The 15118-nt window shown below is 36.2% G+C and overlaps 1 protein-coding gene across 6 annotated transcripts in view; it reads right to left on the reverse strand.

The window, feature by feature from the left end:
• Nucleotides 1-15118, reverse strand: part of SMC5 (structural maintenance of chromosomes 5) — a 124384-nt gene that overhangs the window by 65956 nt on the left and 43310 nt on the right. For all 6 annotated transcript variants that reach the window (XM_078366844.1, XM_035302657.3, XM_035302651.3 and 3 more), the window contains 5 exons: nucleotides 11512-11625; nucleotides 7100-7194; nucleotides 6338-6470; nucleotides 4345-4518; nucleotides 4067-4236 (listed from right to left, as the gene is read on the reverse strand). In XM_078366844.1, the coding sequence (XP_078222970.1) occupies nucleotides 4067-4236; nucleotides 4345-4518; nucleotides 6338-6470; nucleotides 7100-7194; nucleotides 11512-11625 (686 nt within the window). The remainder of the gene's footprint in view (nucleotides 1-4066; nucleotides 4237-4344; nucleotides 4519-6337; nucleotides 6471-7099; nucleotides 7195-11511; nucleotides 11626-15118) is intronic.

Here is a 15118-nt window from a genome sequence, read left to right on the forward strand (position 1 = left end):
GGCTGGAGTGCAGTGGCATCTCAGCTCACTACAACTTCTGCTTCCCAGCTCAAGTGGCTGTCCTGCTTTAGTCTCCTGAGTAGCTTGGGATTACAGGCACCTGCCACCACGCCTGACTAATTTTTGTATTTTTAGTAGAGACAGGGTTTCACCATGTTGGCTAGGCTGGTCTCAAACTCCTGACCTCAAGTGATCCACCTGCCTCAGCTTCCCAAAGTGCTGGGATTACAGGCATGAGCCACTGTACCTGGCCTCATAATGAATGGGGTAAGAATATGCAAACAAAATAAATTTTACAACAGTCTTGTGGATGAATTAAATGGAGAAGTGGCTAGTCAAGCAGAGACCACTAACTAGAGGTCACCACTGCAGTAGTCCAAAGTGAACAGAAGTTGGAGATAGTGGGCCAGTAACATGCATGAAAAGTCATCTCACTGTGAAAATCAACATTATGAGGAGAAAGTTTAGTTTTAGACAATGGGTTCAATACAGCAGTTGCACAGTAAAGGTTGAGTGTTTTACAGATGATTGAATAGGAAATGAAGGGTTACAAATTGAAAAAAAAAGGTTTAAAGTTGAAACAAATTCTAGAAAGCAAAACTAAATAGATGTATCTTATTTTAAACAACCAAGGCACATTAACAATTTTAAAAACAAGTTAATGGGCGAAAAAAAGATAAACAAGGTAAACATACCTTATTCAAGACATTGAGCTGTTACTCATTATTAAAGATTGACTATGTCACTAATCTCTAGTCTATAGACAAGAAGACAGAACAACAACAAAAAGCTGTAGGCTATGTTATGGTAGGATATGGAAAAAACCTTGAAACTGGAAACCATGTGCCTTTTCCCCAGACTTGATACCCTAATAGCTTTTATCCTACCTTATATATTCTGGTTTCTACAAAAATACCTAAATTCAAAATAAAGCTTATAATCAGTTCTGAGAATGGCTGCCTGGGCTTTCACAATAAGCCAGTCGTTTTCCATTTAGAAAAGACTTTTGGCTGGGTGTGGTGGCTCATGCCTGTAATCCCAGCACTTTGGGAGGCCAAGGCAGGAAAACTGATTGAGGCCAGGTGTTCAAGACCAATCCCAGCAACACAGCAAGACCCCATCTCTACAAATAAGCTGGGCATAGTGGTGCACACCTGTGGTCTCAGCTACTCAGGAGGCTGAGGTGAGAGGATCGCTTGAGCCCAAGAGTTTGAAGCTGCAGTGAGCCATGATCATGCCACTGCACTCCAGCTTGGGTAACAGAGCAAGACCCCATCTCAAAAAAAGACAGAAAGACAGAAAGAAAGAAAACAAAGGAAAAAAGGAAGACTTTTGACAATACTATATTCATACAAAATTCTATGGAATATATGACCCATTAAGGCCAAGCAAACATAATTCTGTCACAACAAGACTGCAACTGAATGAGTGAGATAAACCCTCAGGTGCCCAATCTAATCTATTCTGTAAAAATCAGTATAACTTCCTCCATCCCTATTACTCTCTTTCAGAACTAGAGAGAAAAAAGCCTAGTTTGACAATTTTTCTGCCTATACCTTCCCCTCCCCTCTCCTATCATCATTCAGAACTCAATGGACATATTGTTTTGGATGATCATGTAGGCCAGTGGTTCTCAAAGTGTGGTCCACAGACTCCTGGGGATACCTGAAACTATTTCAGGAATCTGTGAGTTAGAAACTATTTTCATGGTAATAACAGGGTATCATTTGCCTTTCTCACCATGCTGACATTTGCACTGATGGTGTAAAAGCAATGGAGACTAAAAATGCTATTGCTTTAGAATAAATCAAGGTAACAAACCAACACTAGTACACCAAAGTAGTAGTAGTAGCCCTTACATTCTTCACTGCCATGCACTTGAAATTTTTTAAAATGCCAAATTCCCTTAAGAATATGCTTAATGAAGCAGTAAAAATCATAAACTTTATTAAATATCATAATCTTAAGTATATGCATTTTTAATATTCTATGTGATGAAATAGGAAGTACATAATATAACTGTCCCCCAGTATCCAACAGGGATTGGTTTTGGGACTCCCCAAGAATTCCAAAATCCACAGATGCTTAAGTCCCTTATATAAAATGGTGTAATATTTGCATATGACCTATGCACATCCTCCCACGTATTTTATATTATCTCTAGATTACTTAAAATACCTAATACAACATAAATACTATATAAATAGTAGTTGTATTGCTTAAAGAATAATGACAAGAAAAAAGTCTGTAATGTTCCATACAGACACAATCATCCATTTTTGACCCCCCCAATTATTTTTCTTTCTTCCACCCTCCCCTGCTGTCTAAAGAGATTGGATCTTGCCATGTTGCCCAGACTGGTCTCAAACGATCCCTCTGCCTTGGCCTTCCAAAGTTGGGGTTACAGGTATGAGATATTGCACCTGGCCTCTTGAATATTTTTGATCTGTGGTTGGCTGAATCCATGGAGGTAGAATCCACCGATACCAAGGGCAGCCTGTACTTATTAAACACTTGCAGTATATTCAAAAGTATAAAGGTTGTTTCAAGAAAAATCACTTGTGTGATTGCTTAAGTTTGGAGTTATACTAGACTTTTTTTCATGGAATACCATTTTTACTTAAAAAAAAAAACAAACTATTATTATCTGCACTTGGCTATTTGGTCATTTTTCTTTTTCCAAAAAGGAATAAAGCGAGCTTGTCATTTCAAGGAAAATAACTGACAATATTTGTTCCAATGATAAAGTTCAAACTTTCATTTTTTTTTTTTAGATGGAGTTTCGCTCTTCACTCTTGTTGCCCAGGCTGGAGTACAGTGGCACGATCTCAACTCACTACAACCTCTGCCTCCCGGGTACAAGTGATTCTCCTGCCTCAGCCTCCCTAGTAGCTGGACTTACAGCCATCTGCCACTACGCCCAGCTAATTTTTTGTATTTTTAGTAGAGACAGGGTTTCACTATGTTGGTTGGGTTGGTCTCGAACTCCTGACCTCAGGCGATCCACCCGCCTTGGCCTCCCAAAGTGCTGGGATTATAAGCATGAGCCCCTGCGCCCAGCCAAGTTCAAACTTTCAAATGAAAATTAGAATTTTAAAAAATGTGTATCCACTGCCAAGCTTGACAGCTTTCCAATTCTTAATAACTTTTCTGACGGAATCAGTGATCAATGTGAGCTTTAAAAAATATTATATAATAAAGTATGTGAACATTTGAAAAATCTATGTGACTTGATGAACCAATATTTTCCAAATGACCAATGCACGCTATAACTAAATCATTCATGGGTGAAAGCACCATCTACCGTGCAATGTATTTTAATGTAACAGAGTATACAAGTTCACTGATATGGTTTCAGATTCCACATCGCAATTAATTAAACTTTAATAAACTATACTTTGGCAAGTTTTGATATAGTATTAAGAATATCCACAATTATCTGAAAAGTCTAATACTCCTTTTCCAACTGCATATTTATGAGAAGCCAGATTTTCTTCATATACTTCAACTCAAACATCTCACAACAAACTCAATACAGAATCAAATAGGAAAAAAACCTACTGACTTCAACCAAAGAAATCTGTAAAAATGTAAAGCAATGCCACTCTTCTCACTAAATGTATTTTGTCTGTAAAGGAGTTATTTTTAATGTTTATGTTAACATATAATGGGTCTCTGTTATTTTTAAAATAAATTACTGCCGTATCTCTACCTAAAAAAAAAAAATGAATATTGTAAACATTCTCAGTTTTAATTTCTAATGTGGTAAATATCAATAAATATAATCCATCTAAACAAAACCTCTTCAAGATCCTCATTAATTTTTAAACATATAAAGGAGTCCAGAGACTGGAACAGAAGATCAAGGAAGAGAACTTGTAACACTCAAGGGTCATCTCCTTTCGCCCTATGGACTAAAATTGTGTTTTATGTAGTAAGATTAAAGCTTTACAGAGAAATTACTACAAAGTGTGCTTGTGGAAAAGGTGTTGTTATGACAGTGTATAATTAATATTCTCCCATACAGCACTTTGTGCTCTGCCCCCATCAATAGGCTAAAAGATACCTTCCTAGTTTGGAACTAATTTTTTGTTCCAGTTGTCTTTTCTTCGTTTTTCTCTCAAGAAGCTCCTTCTTCTTTTGTCTAAGTTCATTGTCTTTGTGCTCCAGGTGTTTGCTTGTTTCACGTAAGGCAATCAACCCTGATTCCACTGCTTGCAATTTTCTATTAATTTCCTACGAAATATTTAAAAATTGTCAACATATTTAAAAAAAACTGTTCCAGTGAAAGTATTAGAAATCCAGTTAATATTCTTTTCTAACATTCAGATCAAATTAACCAACCTTTAGTTGTTCTTCTAAGTGTCTTCTTTGCTCTAGGTCCACAGTAACTGTGAGAAACTGGGCTACTTTTAGAGATGTGTTACTAGAAATAACTTTGTTTGAATAAAAAGAAGTTTTCACCACATACTTTTCTTCTGCTGTATAAATTTGTTTTAATCGGGTTTCTTGTATTACCTAAAATGTAAAACAAGTATTAGTGCACATTTAATATTAATACATTTTTTTAAGTACTAAATAATTAGAAATACAGACCAAGTGAATTTTGGAAGATCAAAATATATTAGATACACATTTTTATTTTTATTTTTGAGACAGGGTCTTGCTCTGTCACCCAGGCTGGAATGCAGTGGCATGATCTCAGCTTACTCCACCCTCAACCTCCCAGGCTCAAGTGATCCTCCCACTTCAGCCTCCCAAGTAGCTGGGACTACAGGCACGTGCCACCATGCCTGGCTAATCAAAAAAAAATTTTGCAGAGATGGGGTTTTCCCATGCTTCCTATGGGGGCTGGTTTCGAATTCCTGCCTCTGAGATTCTCCCACTTAGGCTTTCCAAAATGCCAAGATTATAGGTGTGAGCCACTGTGTCCAGCAAATTTTTTTAACCTATCCAACAAAGTTTCAAAAAAGATGGCTCATACAACTAGCAAAGTCAGCTATACTTCTATGCTGCAATTCTCCCAAGTAGTTTTGGAGCCTTGTTACATCTAAAGAAGAGATACCAGGAGCAAGAGATACCAGGAGAGAAGGGTGCTCAGTACAATGAACTATGTTATCTTGGGTAAGTCATTTACTCTCCCCTCCTCTCAGTTATTCTGTTCAAAGATACATAATCTTATATTTAGTTCCTGTGTATTTGGGAAGAATAACCAAGTGAAACATTTTTCGTAGATTTCAAAGCCTTCTAAATTTTTTTAGAACTTATCTCTCAAAAATTTATACATAGATTTCATAAACTAAAATATATTATAAATACCATAACCAGACCATTCTTTGATCTATTTTTGTATATGTATAGAGTAGGCTGCTGCAATGCAGAGCATTTTTAGATTAAAGATTTTAGATTTAGAGATTTGTTTCCAATCTCTAAAAACCTTTAGATACTATTATAATACTACTCTGGTTTGTTTCCTTCCAGAAGTTTATAGTCTATGTGAAGAGGTAAGATGTATTTAACCACACTAGGTCAACAGGGTGTAAATCTTAAATACTATGATAAGTGGCCATTCATATGTGAGATAATCTTAAGTACAAGTTTTAAGTAAAGGACAGTTGACCAAAAACAGTTTTATACCCCAGCCTAGCATTCTAAAGTATAGTTTGTCTTAAAGATAATCTCACATATAATAATTTTTTTTTTTTTTTTTTGAGATGGAGTTTCGCTCTCGTTACCCACGCTGGAGTGCAATGGAGCGATCTCGGCTCACTGCAACCTCCGCCTCCTGGGTTCAGGCAATTCTCCTGTCTCAGCCTCCTGAGTAGCTGGGATTACAGGAACGTGCCACCATGCCCAGCTAATTTTTTGTATTTTTAGTAGAGACGGGGTTTCACCATGTTGATCAGGATGGTCTCGATCTCTTGACCTCGTGATCCACCCGCTTCAGCCTCCCAAAGTGCTGGGATTACAGGCTTGAGCCACCGCGCCCGGCCTACATATAATAATTTAAAAGACTAAACTATTATTAATACAATGTTTGAACATAGGCGTACCAAATAAAGCAGTATCAGGTTAGGGTACCAGGTATTTCTTTTCAGGTTTTAACTTTACTAAATTACCTTAAATGTAATAAATATTTATTCTAGTTAATTCCACATCACTCCTCTCATAATAATGTATTAGTTAACAGTTACTGTTTTATGTCATATGGAAAATAAATACAAAGACAGTTTCTCCATTGTTGTAAACAACAGACTTATTTAAATTCTGACACATTTTGCTTGCCTTAGCTAAGGTTTAACAAAACTGCATTTTTGGTATATGATTCACTACCTACCCGTTCAATTCTTTCTCTGGTCCTTTCAGTTCCTACAGGAACTTCATGAATATGATACTGACAGCAAAGGTAACTCATTACAGGATCTGGTGCATCAAATAACTCTCTCAAATAAGAGAAAAATCCGTATTGTCTGAAAGGAAAAGTATTGATTAGATTTCCTTCTGAAAATATTGCTAAAAAAATCAGAGTTTATAAGTCATCAGTAAGCAGTAAGTAAAACATATATTATTTCAACAATGACACAGCAACATTTTTATTTTAAAATCACTTATGACTTACTCACTTGCCACAAAAGTTTACGCTTTTATGACTACAAACTACTCTTTTTAAATTTCACCTATTATGTTTCGAATGTTTAGTTATATTCTGAATTAAGATATTTACTTATAATTATTTTATACTGACAATTTTTACATTTAGTCCTTCTGGAAATTATTTTTGTATTATAAGTGATAATTTATCATTTCATTTTCCCAGTAACTAACCAACTAGTACCTTTTTTCTTTATTTTTGTAAAAACTGTAAGAAATGGCATTAGTATCTTTTATTAAATAGCTCAATTCTGTTCTGCAGATTTGAAACATCATACATCACACTCACTGTATGCGAACTGTATCATAGTCCTGTGCCTAAATTTTTCCTTATATTCAACTTAAGTAGAGATCCTACAAGGAAATAATACAGCTTGTAACAGCTTATTTATGTGACAATAAATGTTAATTCAATATTTAAATAAATCTTAATATTTTCAAGACTTACTTAAGTTCATTCAAAGATCTTGAAGGTGCTCTGTCTGCATATGAACTCTTGGGAGCAATAACAGCATTTACTCTTAATTTTTTATTGTCACGAACCTGAATATAGAGAAAAGAAAATATTATTTTAATTACCATATATTCTCTACTGAAATGATTTACAAAGTTACCTACTGGCATTCATGGGATGGATAAAAAATTTGAACACTGCAGATTAGATGTTACTTAGAATAAATTTTTTTTACTGTGATATTAAAAACAGTCCACTTCTTATAGAGATACATACCAAAATATTTTCAGGTGAAACAGAATATCTGGGAATTACTTCAAAATAATACAGAAGGGAGATAGTTATGCTTATTTTATTGGCAGATCATCTTGTATTAGACTAACTTTTCTACTAACAGTGATTATAAACTCCGGCCAAAATTTTAAAAACAATTATTTTAAGGCACTGGAGATGAACAAAAGGAAGGAGTTGGAAAGGAGTTGACATTTGAAAGATACGATTAGCACTAGATGAGATTTGTGTTTATGTGGCTTGTGGCTTGGGGGCATTCTCCAATTTGAAGCATCAGAAGCAGGAACAGAATTCTGGTAGAAAGCTGCAGTCTTTCTGGCTGGAGAAATCATAGGATGGAAGGATGGAGTTTGGGTTGACTAGAATTATTGTTAAACTGAGAGGGTAAATTCTTGGAAGAAGGAAACCGCAAAGTGAGAAGCCTCAAAATCTGCAGAAAACACCTATCTAAATCCTTGGCTGCCCCACAAATTCTGAATGCATGGGAAATTTCCAGGGAAATGGAGGAAAGCAACAAGTGGAAAGCTAAAACAACAACAACAAAAACCCACTGAATGGAGACTTTAGTTGCTGTCCCTTGCTTGAGAGACAGAGTTTGGAGTTTAAGTTCAGCTAAGTTAACTGCCTTCCTCTAGTCTCTTTGGAAGAAGACAACTGAATCCAGTTTCTACAGTATTACCCACAATTCCAGAATACAGTTAAAAAATTACTGGCTGGGTGTGGTGGCTCATGCCTGTAATCCCAGCACTTTGGGAGGCTGAGGTGGGGAGATCACCTGAGGTCAGGAGATCAAGACCAGACTGGCCACCATGGCAAAACCCTGTCTCTACTAAAAACACAAAAAAATTAGCTGGGTATGGTGGCAGGTGCCAGTAATCCCAGCTACTCGAGAGGCTGACGCAGGAGAATCACCTGAACCCAGGAGGTGGAGGTTACAATGAGTCGAGATTATGCCACTGCACTCCTGCCTGGGTGATAAGAGTGAAATTCTATCTCAAAAAAAAAAAAAAAAGGCCCAGGCAGATTATAATTGCTTTAACCACAACACATTAACCTACAAGCTGAACAAGTCATCCAATGTCCACTTCCACAAGCCGACTTCAGGTCTTTTCAAAATAAAGCATCATACTTACTGTATTTATGTATTACTTAACAATTTAACATGTAAGATCATGACACCATGTTTCACAGGTTTATTTTTCTGTGTGTGTGATTGATGAAAAAAAATTTTTTTTTTCTCGAGAGAGAGAGTCTCACTCTTCCCCAGGGTGAAATGCAGTGGCACGATTTCAGCTCACTGAAACCTCCATCTCCTGGGTTCAAGTGATTCTCATGCCTCAGCCTCCGAGTAGCTGGGATTACAGGTGTGTGCCACCACGCCTGGCTAATTTTTGTATTTTTAATAAAGATGGGGTTTCACCATGTTGGCCAGGCTGGCCTCGAACTCCAGGCCTCAAGTGATCCACCTCCCTAGGCCTCCCAAAGTGCTGAAATTACAGGCATGAGCCAACGTACCCAGCTGAAAATTTTGTTTATTGTACTTTACCCTCATTTTCTCATAAGTCTTGTGTTTTTATTGCACACATTTGCACAACACAGTGATTTTTAAGAATGCCTATGTTGTCTTATAGCAGAACTTACTTTGCAATGGAGAAACAGTAAGGCAAATAGGACTAAATGTAGATAATCAGTGACTCTGGGACACAGGATACAGAAGTTTCATGTATTTCTCTTACAACTTTTCTGTTTGAAATAGTATCAAAATAAGCTATTAGGAAAAAAATAGAGTGGTGGTATAGATGAAACAGTATTGGCCATTAGTCAATATATCACTGATGTTAGTATATGGGGCACATTAAGTTATTAAAATTTATTGTTTGAATTAAAACAATTACACAGTGAGACAGTAATTTTCTCTTCAGTTCCTTTTCAGTACTTCAAATTATACCAAGGAGAGAAGTTGCAGTATGTCAGCATGTCCTCAACTCCTTGTTATCTTTTTTTACTGTTACCTGCTTTCAGTAAGCAATGATAAAGAATTTACTAACGCTGTTTTTGTTGTCTTATTGTTATATATATTATTTCTTTTCTTTCTTTTTTTTTTTTTGAGGTGGAGTCTCGCTCTATCCCCCAGGCTGCAGTGTAGTGGCACAATCTCGGTTCACAGCAGCCTCCACCTCCCAGGTTCAAGCAATTCTTTCCTGCCTCAGCCTCCCAAGTGGGTGGGACTACAGGTGCACACCCCACCTGGTTAATTTTTGTATTTTTTGTATTTGTAGCAGAGATGGGGCTTTGCCATGTTGGCCAGGCTGGTCTCAAACTCCTGATCTCAAGTGACCCATCTACCTTGGCCACCCAAAGTGCTGGGATTAGAGGCATAAGCTACTGTACCTGGCCTATTATTTGTTTTCTAACTTTGTAATAATGTATTTCCTTTTAGAAGATTTTATTTGAGTAACAAAAAGTGAGGTAACTGAAAGAGAAACAAGAAATAATACCGTAGGTAGTACTCAGATTTGGCAAAAATTATGATGGTTGCACATGATAGTATGCAGAAATGGCAAAAATTGTGAAGATGATTTGTAAGTTACTGAAGGATGGGAAATGGTAATCTACTAGATACAATTACAGGAGAAAGTTATACAGAATAAATTTTAAAGCTTAAAATATATATACAAAAAGTCATAGATACCAAAGAACGTTCTGGTTCTATCTGATGAGCAGTTATGGAAAGTCGTTACAACACAAGAAAAAAGAATACAGGTCAAATTATTAGGAATCCATATTGTATCATCAACATATGGTTTAAATCTCAGTGCAGAGGCAGAATGAGTTTTTGACACAAGGAAAAGTACTCCGTACAGGCTAGGCTGGCCATTTGCTAAATAGAAATCATTTAATTACACCCGACTGCATGCCCTTTACCACGTATCATGTCTTAAAGACATGTAACTGAAGCAAAGCAACTGAGCTCTGACATCAGATGGATGAATCACTGGTTAGGCTTAAATAGCTCTAACATACACAAATTTTTAACTTTTTGGATCCATTTTATAATTTTATATATCCAACCTTTTTATCCAGTCACTTTTATGTTCATATACCTTGCCAACTCCCAAACCAGAAGTAGGGCAATATAAGAGCCAAAATAAGCAAGATTCCTTCCAAGTACTTGTGTACCAGAGAAACAGAGGACCACTTGAGCTGATTCAGAATCCTCTCCTCACTTAGACCAATTAACAAAGTTGTTTAAACAAGGCATACACAAAAAAATCTAAACCTAACCTCTATAAGCTTTTTAAAGAAATAGAAGACATATGCAAAAGGAGTAAAAAGTCTTACAGACAATACAACATATAGCTAACCATATATTTAAGAATATCATATATAGCTAACAATATTATACTACGTTATGTAGATACATAACAATAATAATAGCTAATAAGCACTGTTATGAGCACCTTTACATTTATTAACTGACTTAATCCTTACAACTATCTTTTGAAGTAGATAATGCTACCCTCCATTTTATAGACAAGAAAACGGAGGCATAAAACACTTAGGCAACTTGCCCAAGTTAGAAATAAAGCCAGATTTCAAATCCTGGCAGCCCAGCTACAAAGTATACATTCTTAACTACTAAGCCATATTGTCTTTCAGTGGTTAGATTCTTGGACATTGGCTTTTCTCTAGCTATATACAGGGTTCTCATTCTTTTTAAAGAAGTTTTATTTGTATTAATAAGCAACATCATACTGATTTTCCTTTCAAAGGAAAACTGAGTTCATTCCATTTTCAAAACAAGGATGTCCAAGACCAAAGGTCCATCATTTTTTTTTTCTTAAAACATGATAGAATTACTCTTTATATTAATTTCAAATGATGATTTCAAAATATGTTACAAATGGAATATTATGGTCTGGTTTCCTTTAATAAAGTAAATAAATTGCCCCACAATGCCATAAATAGGAAATAAGTGAACAAAACTGAGTGACTTTGCATGAGAGTGAACTGGTGGTAAAATTAGCTATCACTTGTTGCTCTAGTGAAGTTAAAACTTCAAGCCGAAAAGATGAGTGAGGTTGAATGAAAGTGTTACATTGGTTAGTACTTGCCTCTTTGAGGAAAACCTCCATATCTTCTTGACTTTCAAATACAAAGGCTCTCAAGTCATTTGATGGAATATGATTTTCAATATATTTGGCATTTTTATTATCTTTCATATTGATCTAAACAAACAAAAGTAGAATTTCATGAAACCCAACTGATTATTAAAACATGTTTATATTAAAATTGGATTTAATTAGATTGTAATATTTGAGAAAAGGGAAGATAAGAACAACCTGGAACCAAAGAGTTATTTTAAAACATCTAATCCATTACCCAGAAACAACCAATACAGTACATAGTTAAACAAAAGCCAAGATTTGAACAGTACTTGATGCATATTGATTTTTATACTATCTAAGAAATAACTTTAGTTCCTTTCTAGTCAATTCATTGAAAATATTTTAGGCTCAGATTGTGACTTGAGTGTAAACATTTTTATCATTCCCAAAACTTTTCATATTTTTCTTAATCTTCAAGAGAATTTCATAGATGGAATAACTGATAGGTACCAAAGCACAAAGAAGTGAATAAAACTTTAAAAACGAATGGGAAAAAACCCACTATGGCTCAATTGTAACTATTACTGCCTTCAAGAGAAATCTGAAGTTTGCATCAGCAGAATATAATCTTATTGATCTATTTTACTTATTTAATTTTTTTATATTTTGAGACAGAGTCTCTGTCACTAGGCTAGAGTGCAATGGCACGATCTCAGCTCACTGCAACCTCTGCCTCCTGGGTTCAAGCAATTCTCACACCTCAGCCTCCCAAGTAGCTGTGACTACAGGCATCTGTCATCACGCCCAGATAATTTTTATATTTTTAGTAGAGACAGGGTTTCATCACGTTGGCCAGGCTGGTCTCAAAACTCCTGACATCCAATGATCTACACACCATGGCCTCCCAAAGTGCCAGGATTACAGGTGTGAGCCACCGTGCCCGACTATAGATCTATTTTAAAAACATTAACTGGTCCAAGCATGGTAGCACTGATAACCCCAACACTTTGGGAGGCCAAGACGGGAAGATAACGCTTGAAACCAGAAGTTTGAGAGCAGCCCGGGAAACAAAGTGAGACCCTGTCACTACAAAAAAACAACAACAAAAAATTAGCCAGGTGTGACGGTGCTAGTCAGGGAGGCTGAGGTGGGAAGACTGCTTAAGCCCAGGAGTTTGAGGCTACAGTATGGTGTGATTGTGACACTGCACTCCATCCTGGGCGACAAAGTGAAACCATCTCTAAAAAGTAAGATAAAGTAAAGATACGAATTAGACAATCCTGCATGTGAGGCTCAATGTTATGGAAGATATTAAGACAGATTAGGAAAAAGCTACTTCAGGAGGTATATAATCTATTATTTATTGTACATGAATAAGTATGTTCAAAGCAGAGCATGATAAAACCCCCATTAACAGAAGTGTATAAATATAAAAAGTACTATCTATGGAATTTTAGAGAAGAGATTGATAATTTCCAAAACATAGGAATCAGCTTTCTTGAAAAAATAATGAAAGGAGAGGTATTTATGTACTAATTTATTACAAAGCAAACTAGCTAAGAGCTAGGGCTCTGAAGTCAGACAGATGTCCTTTCAAATCATATGCTTGATCTTGCTTATATACTACTTAAATGTCAGAAAGCTTTCATTATTTTCATCTGTAAGATAGAGTAAAACAGTTTATACCTCATAGAACTAAATGTGGATTAAGAGATAATACAATTAAAATAACAGCACAGTTCTTGTTACATAAATGTTGGCCAATATTCCTCTCTGTTTTAAGTTATAGAGACTATCAATCGGTATAGAAAAATGAGAAAACAGATTCACACAAAAATTAAAACAATATGAAACCATCATCCAGGCATAAATACTATAAACACTGAGTCTATTGTTTGACAATTTTTTTCGGGTGGGGAGGGAGATACTAAATTACTTTATTGGAAGAAATAATACGAATAAAAGAAAATGTATGTGGATATTTACTATAACTTACAGAAAAGGTAAAAGTAACCCCAAAATTATCACAGAAAGTCATCGTTTAAAAAATATATATATAGTTATATATAAGCCAGTCTAGGACTTAGCTCTCATGATCACATTTGCCCAGGGTGTTTTGTGTTTGTTTGTTTGTTTTAGACAGGGTCTCACTCTTTGTTGCCCAGGTTGAGTGCAGTGGTGTTATCATGGTTCACTGCAGCCTCAACCTCCCAGGCTCAAGCAATTCTCTCACCTCAGCATCCTGAGTTGCTAGGACTACAGGTGCATGCCACCATGACCAGCTAATTAAATTTTTTTTTTTGTAGAAACAGGATCTCACTATGTTGCCTAGGCTGGTATCGAACCCCTGGACTCAAGTGATCCTCCTGCCTCAGCCTCCCAAAGTGTTGGAATTATAGGCATGAGCCACCACTCCTGGACCCAAGGTGTTTATATCAGAAATATTCTGCCACGTCAGATTCCAAGGCTCCCAGCTTGTATAAACGGGTTTACATGGCATTTTAATTCTTTGATGGACTTCATCTGCTCAACAGGTAATGAGTCTCAAGGAAGTCACACAAGTAGGGGTCATTTTGGTCACTGGCCAGTTTCTGTGGTTCCAGTAGTGACTTATTTACACTTTTTTCCAAGTGTAACACAGACTCTATTGCATTCACAGTTGGGTGAATATATCCTTAGAGAAGATTTGTTTTTTCCTTATTTATTTATTTAAGATGGAATCTCGTTCTGTTATCCAGGCTGGAGTGCAGTGGTCTGACCTCGAATCACTGCAACCACCACCTCCCAGTTCAAGCAATTTCCCTGCCTCAGCCTCCCAAGTAGCTGGGACTACAGATGCATGCCACCATGTGCAGCTAATTTTTATATTTTAAGTAAAGATGAGGTTCCACCATGTTAGCCAGGCTGGTCTTGAACTCCTGACCTTAGGTAATCCACCCACCTTGGCCTCCCAAAGTGTTGGATTACAGGTGTGAGCCGTGATCACACCTGTCCCTTAAGGAAGATTTAGACACCTTGTTGGCTCTGCAGGTTCCAGTTTCTTGAGATGTTCCCTCTCTTCAGGACGACAATGAAGAAAGTATTTGTCAAAGTTCTCCAAAGAACCTCACAGTCATATCACAATCAAACTAGCAAGACAGAGACAGGCAGATACAGGAGATGCAGCTCTCTGTGATGATCTGGTGGTTGATAGCAGCTTTCTGTTTTATGATTTTTTAAATGAAATTTTTCTGTACATCTTATTCCATAACCTATGTTATGATTTGCTAAATTTATTTTTATATTAGTAAATGGAGACCAACAGCAACATTTTATGAGCTCCAGAGTATCCCATTATAAGGATATAAAGTAATTTATTGAACCAATCAGTATCTTCATAAATTTTCTTTTTTTGCTCCATCATTCTGCTATCATAAACACTACTGTGTAGAGCATGTATGTAAATAAATCTTTGTATACTTCTCCAATTCTAGATTGGCATTGTTAGAAATAGATCATAGACATAGATTGCTAAATGACCATTTATATGACTAAAATTTTAACTTTGCATATTGCTCACTTGTGTATGACCGTAGTGGCATTTCAATTAGACCTAGAAAGGTGAGTGAAAGAT

This window comes from Callithrix jacchus, chromosome 1 (assembly GCF_049354715.1).
Source record: "Callithrix jacchus isolate 240 chromosome 1, calJac240_pri, whole genome shotgun sequence".
Taxonomy (NCBI): domain Eukaryota; kingdom Metazoa; phylum Chordata; class Mammalia; order Primates; family Cebidae; genus Callithrix; species Callithrix jacchus.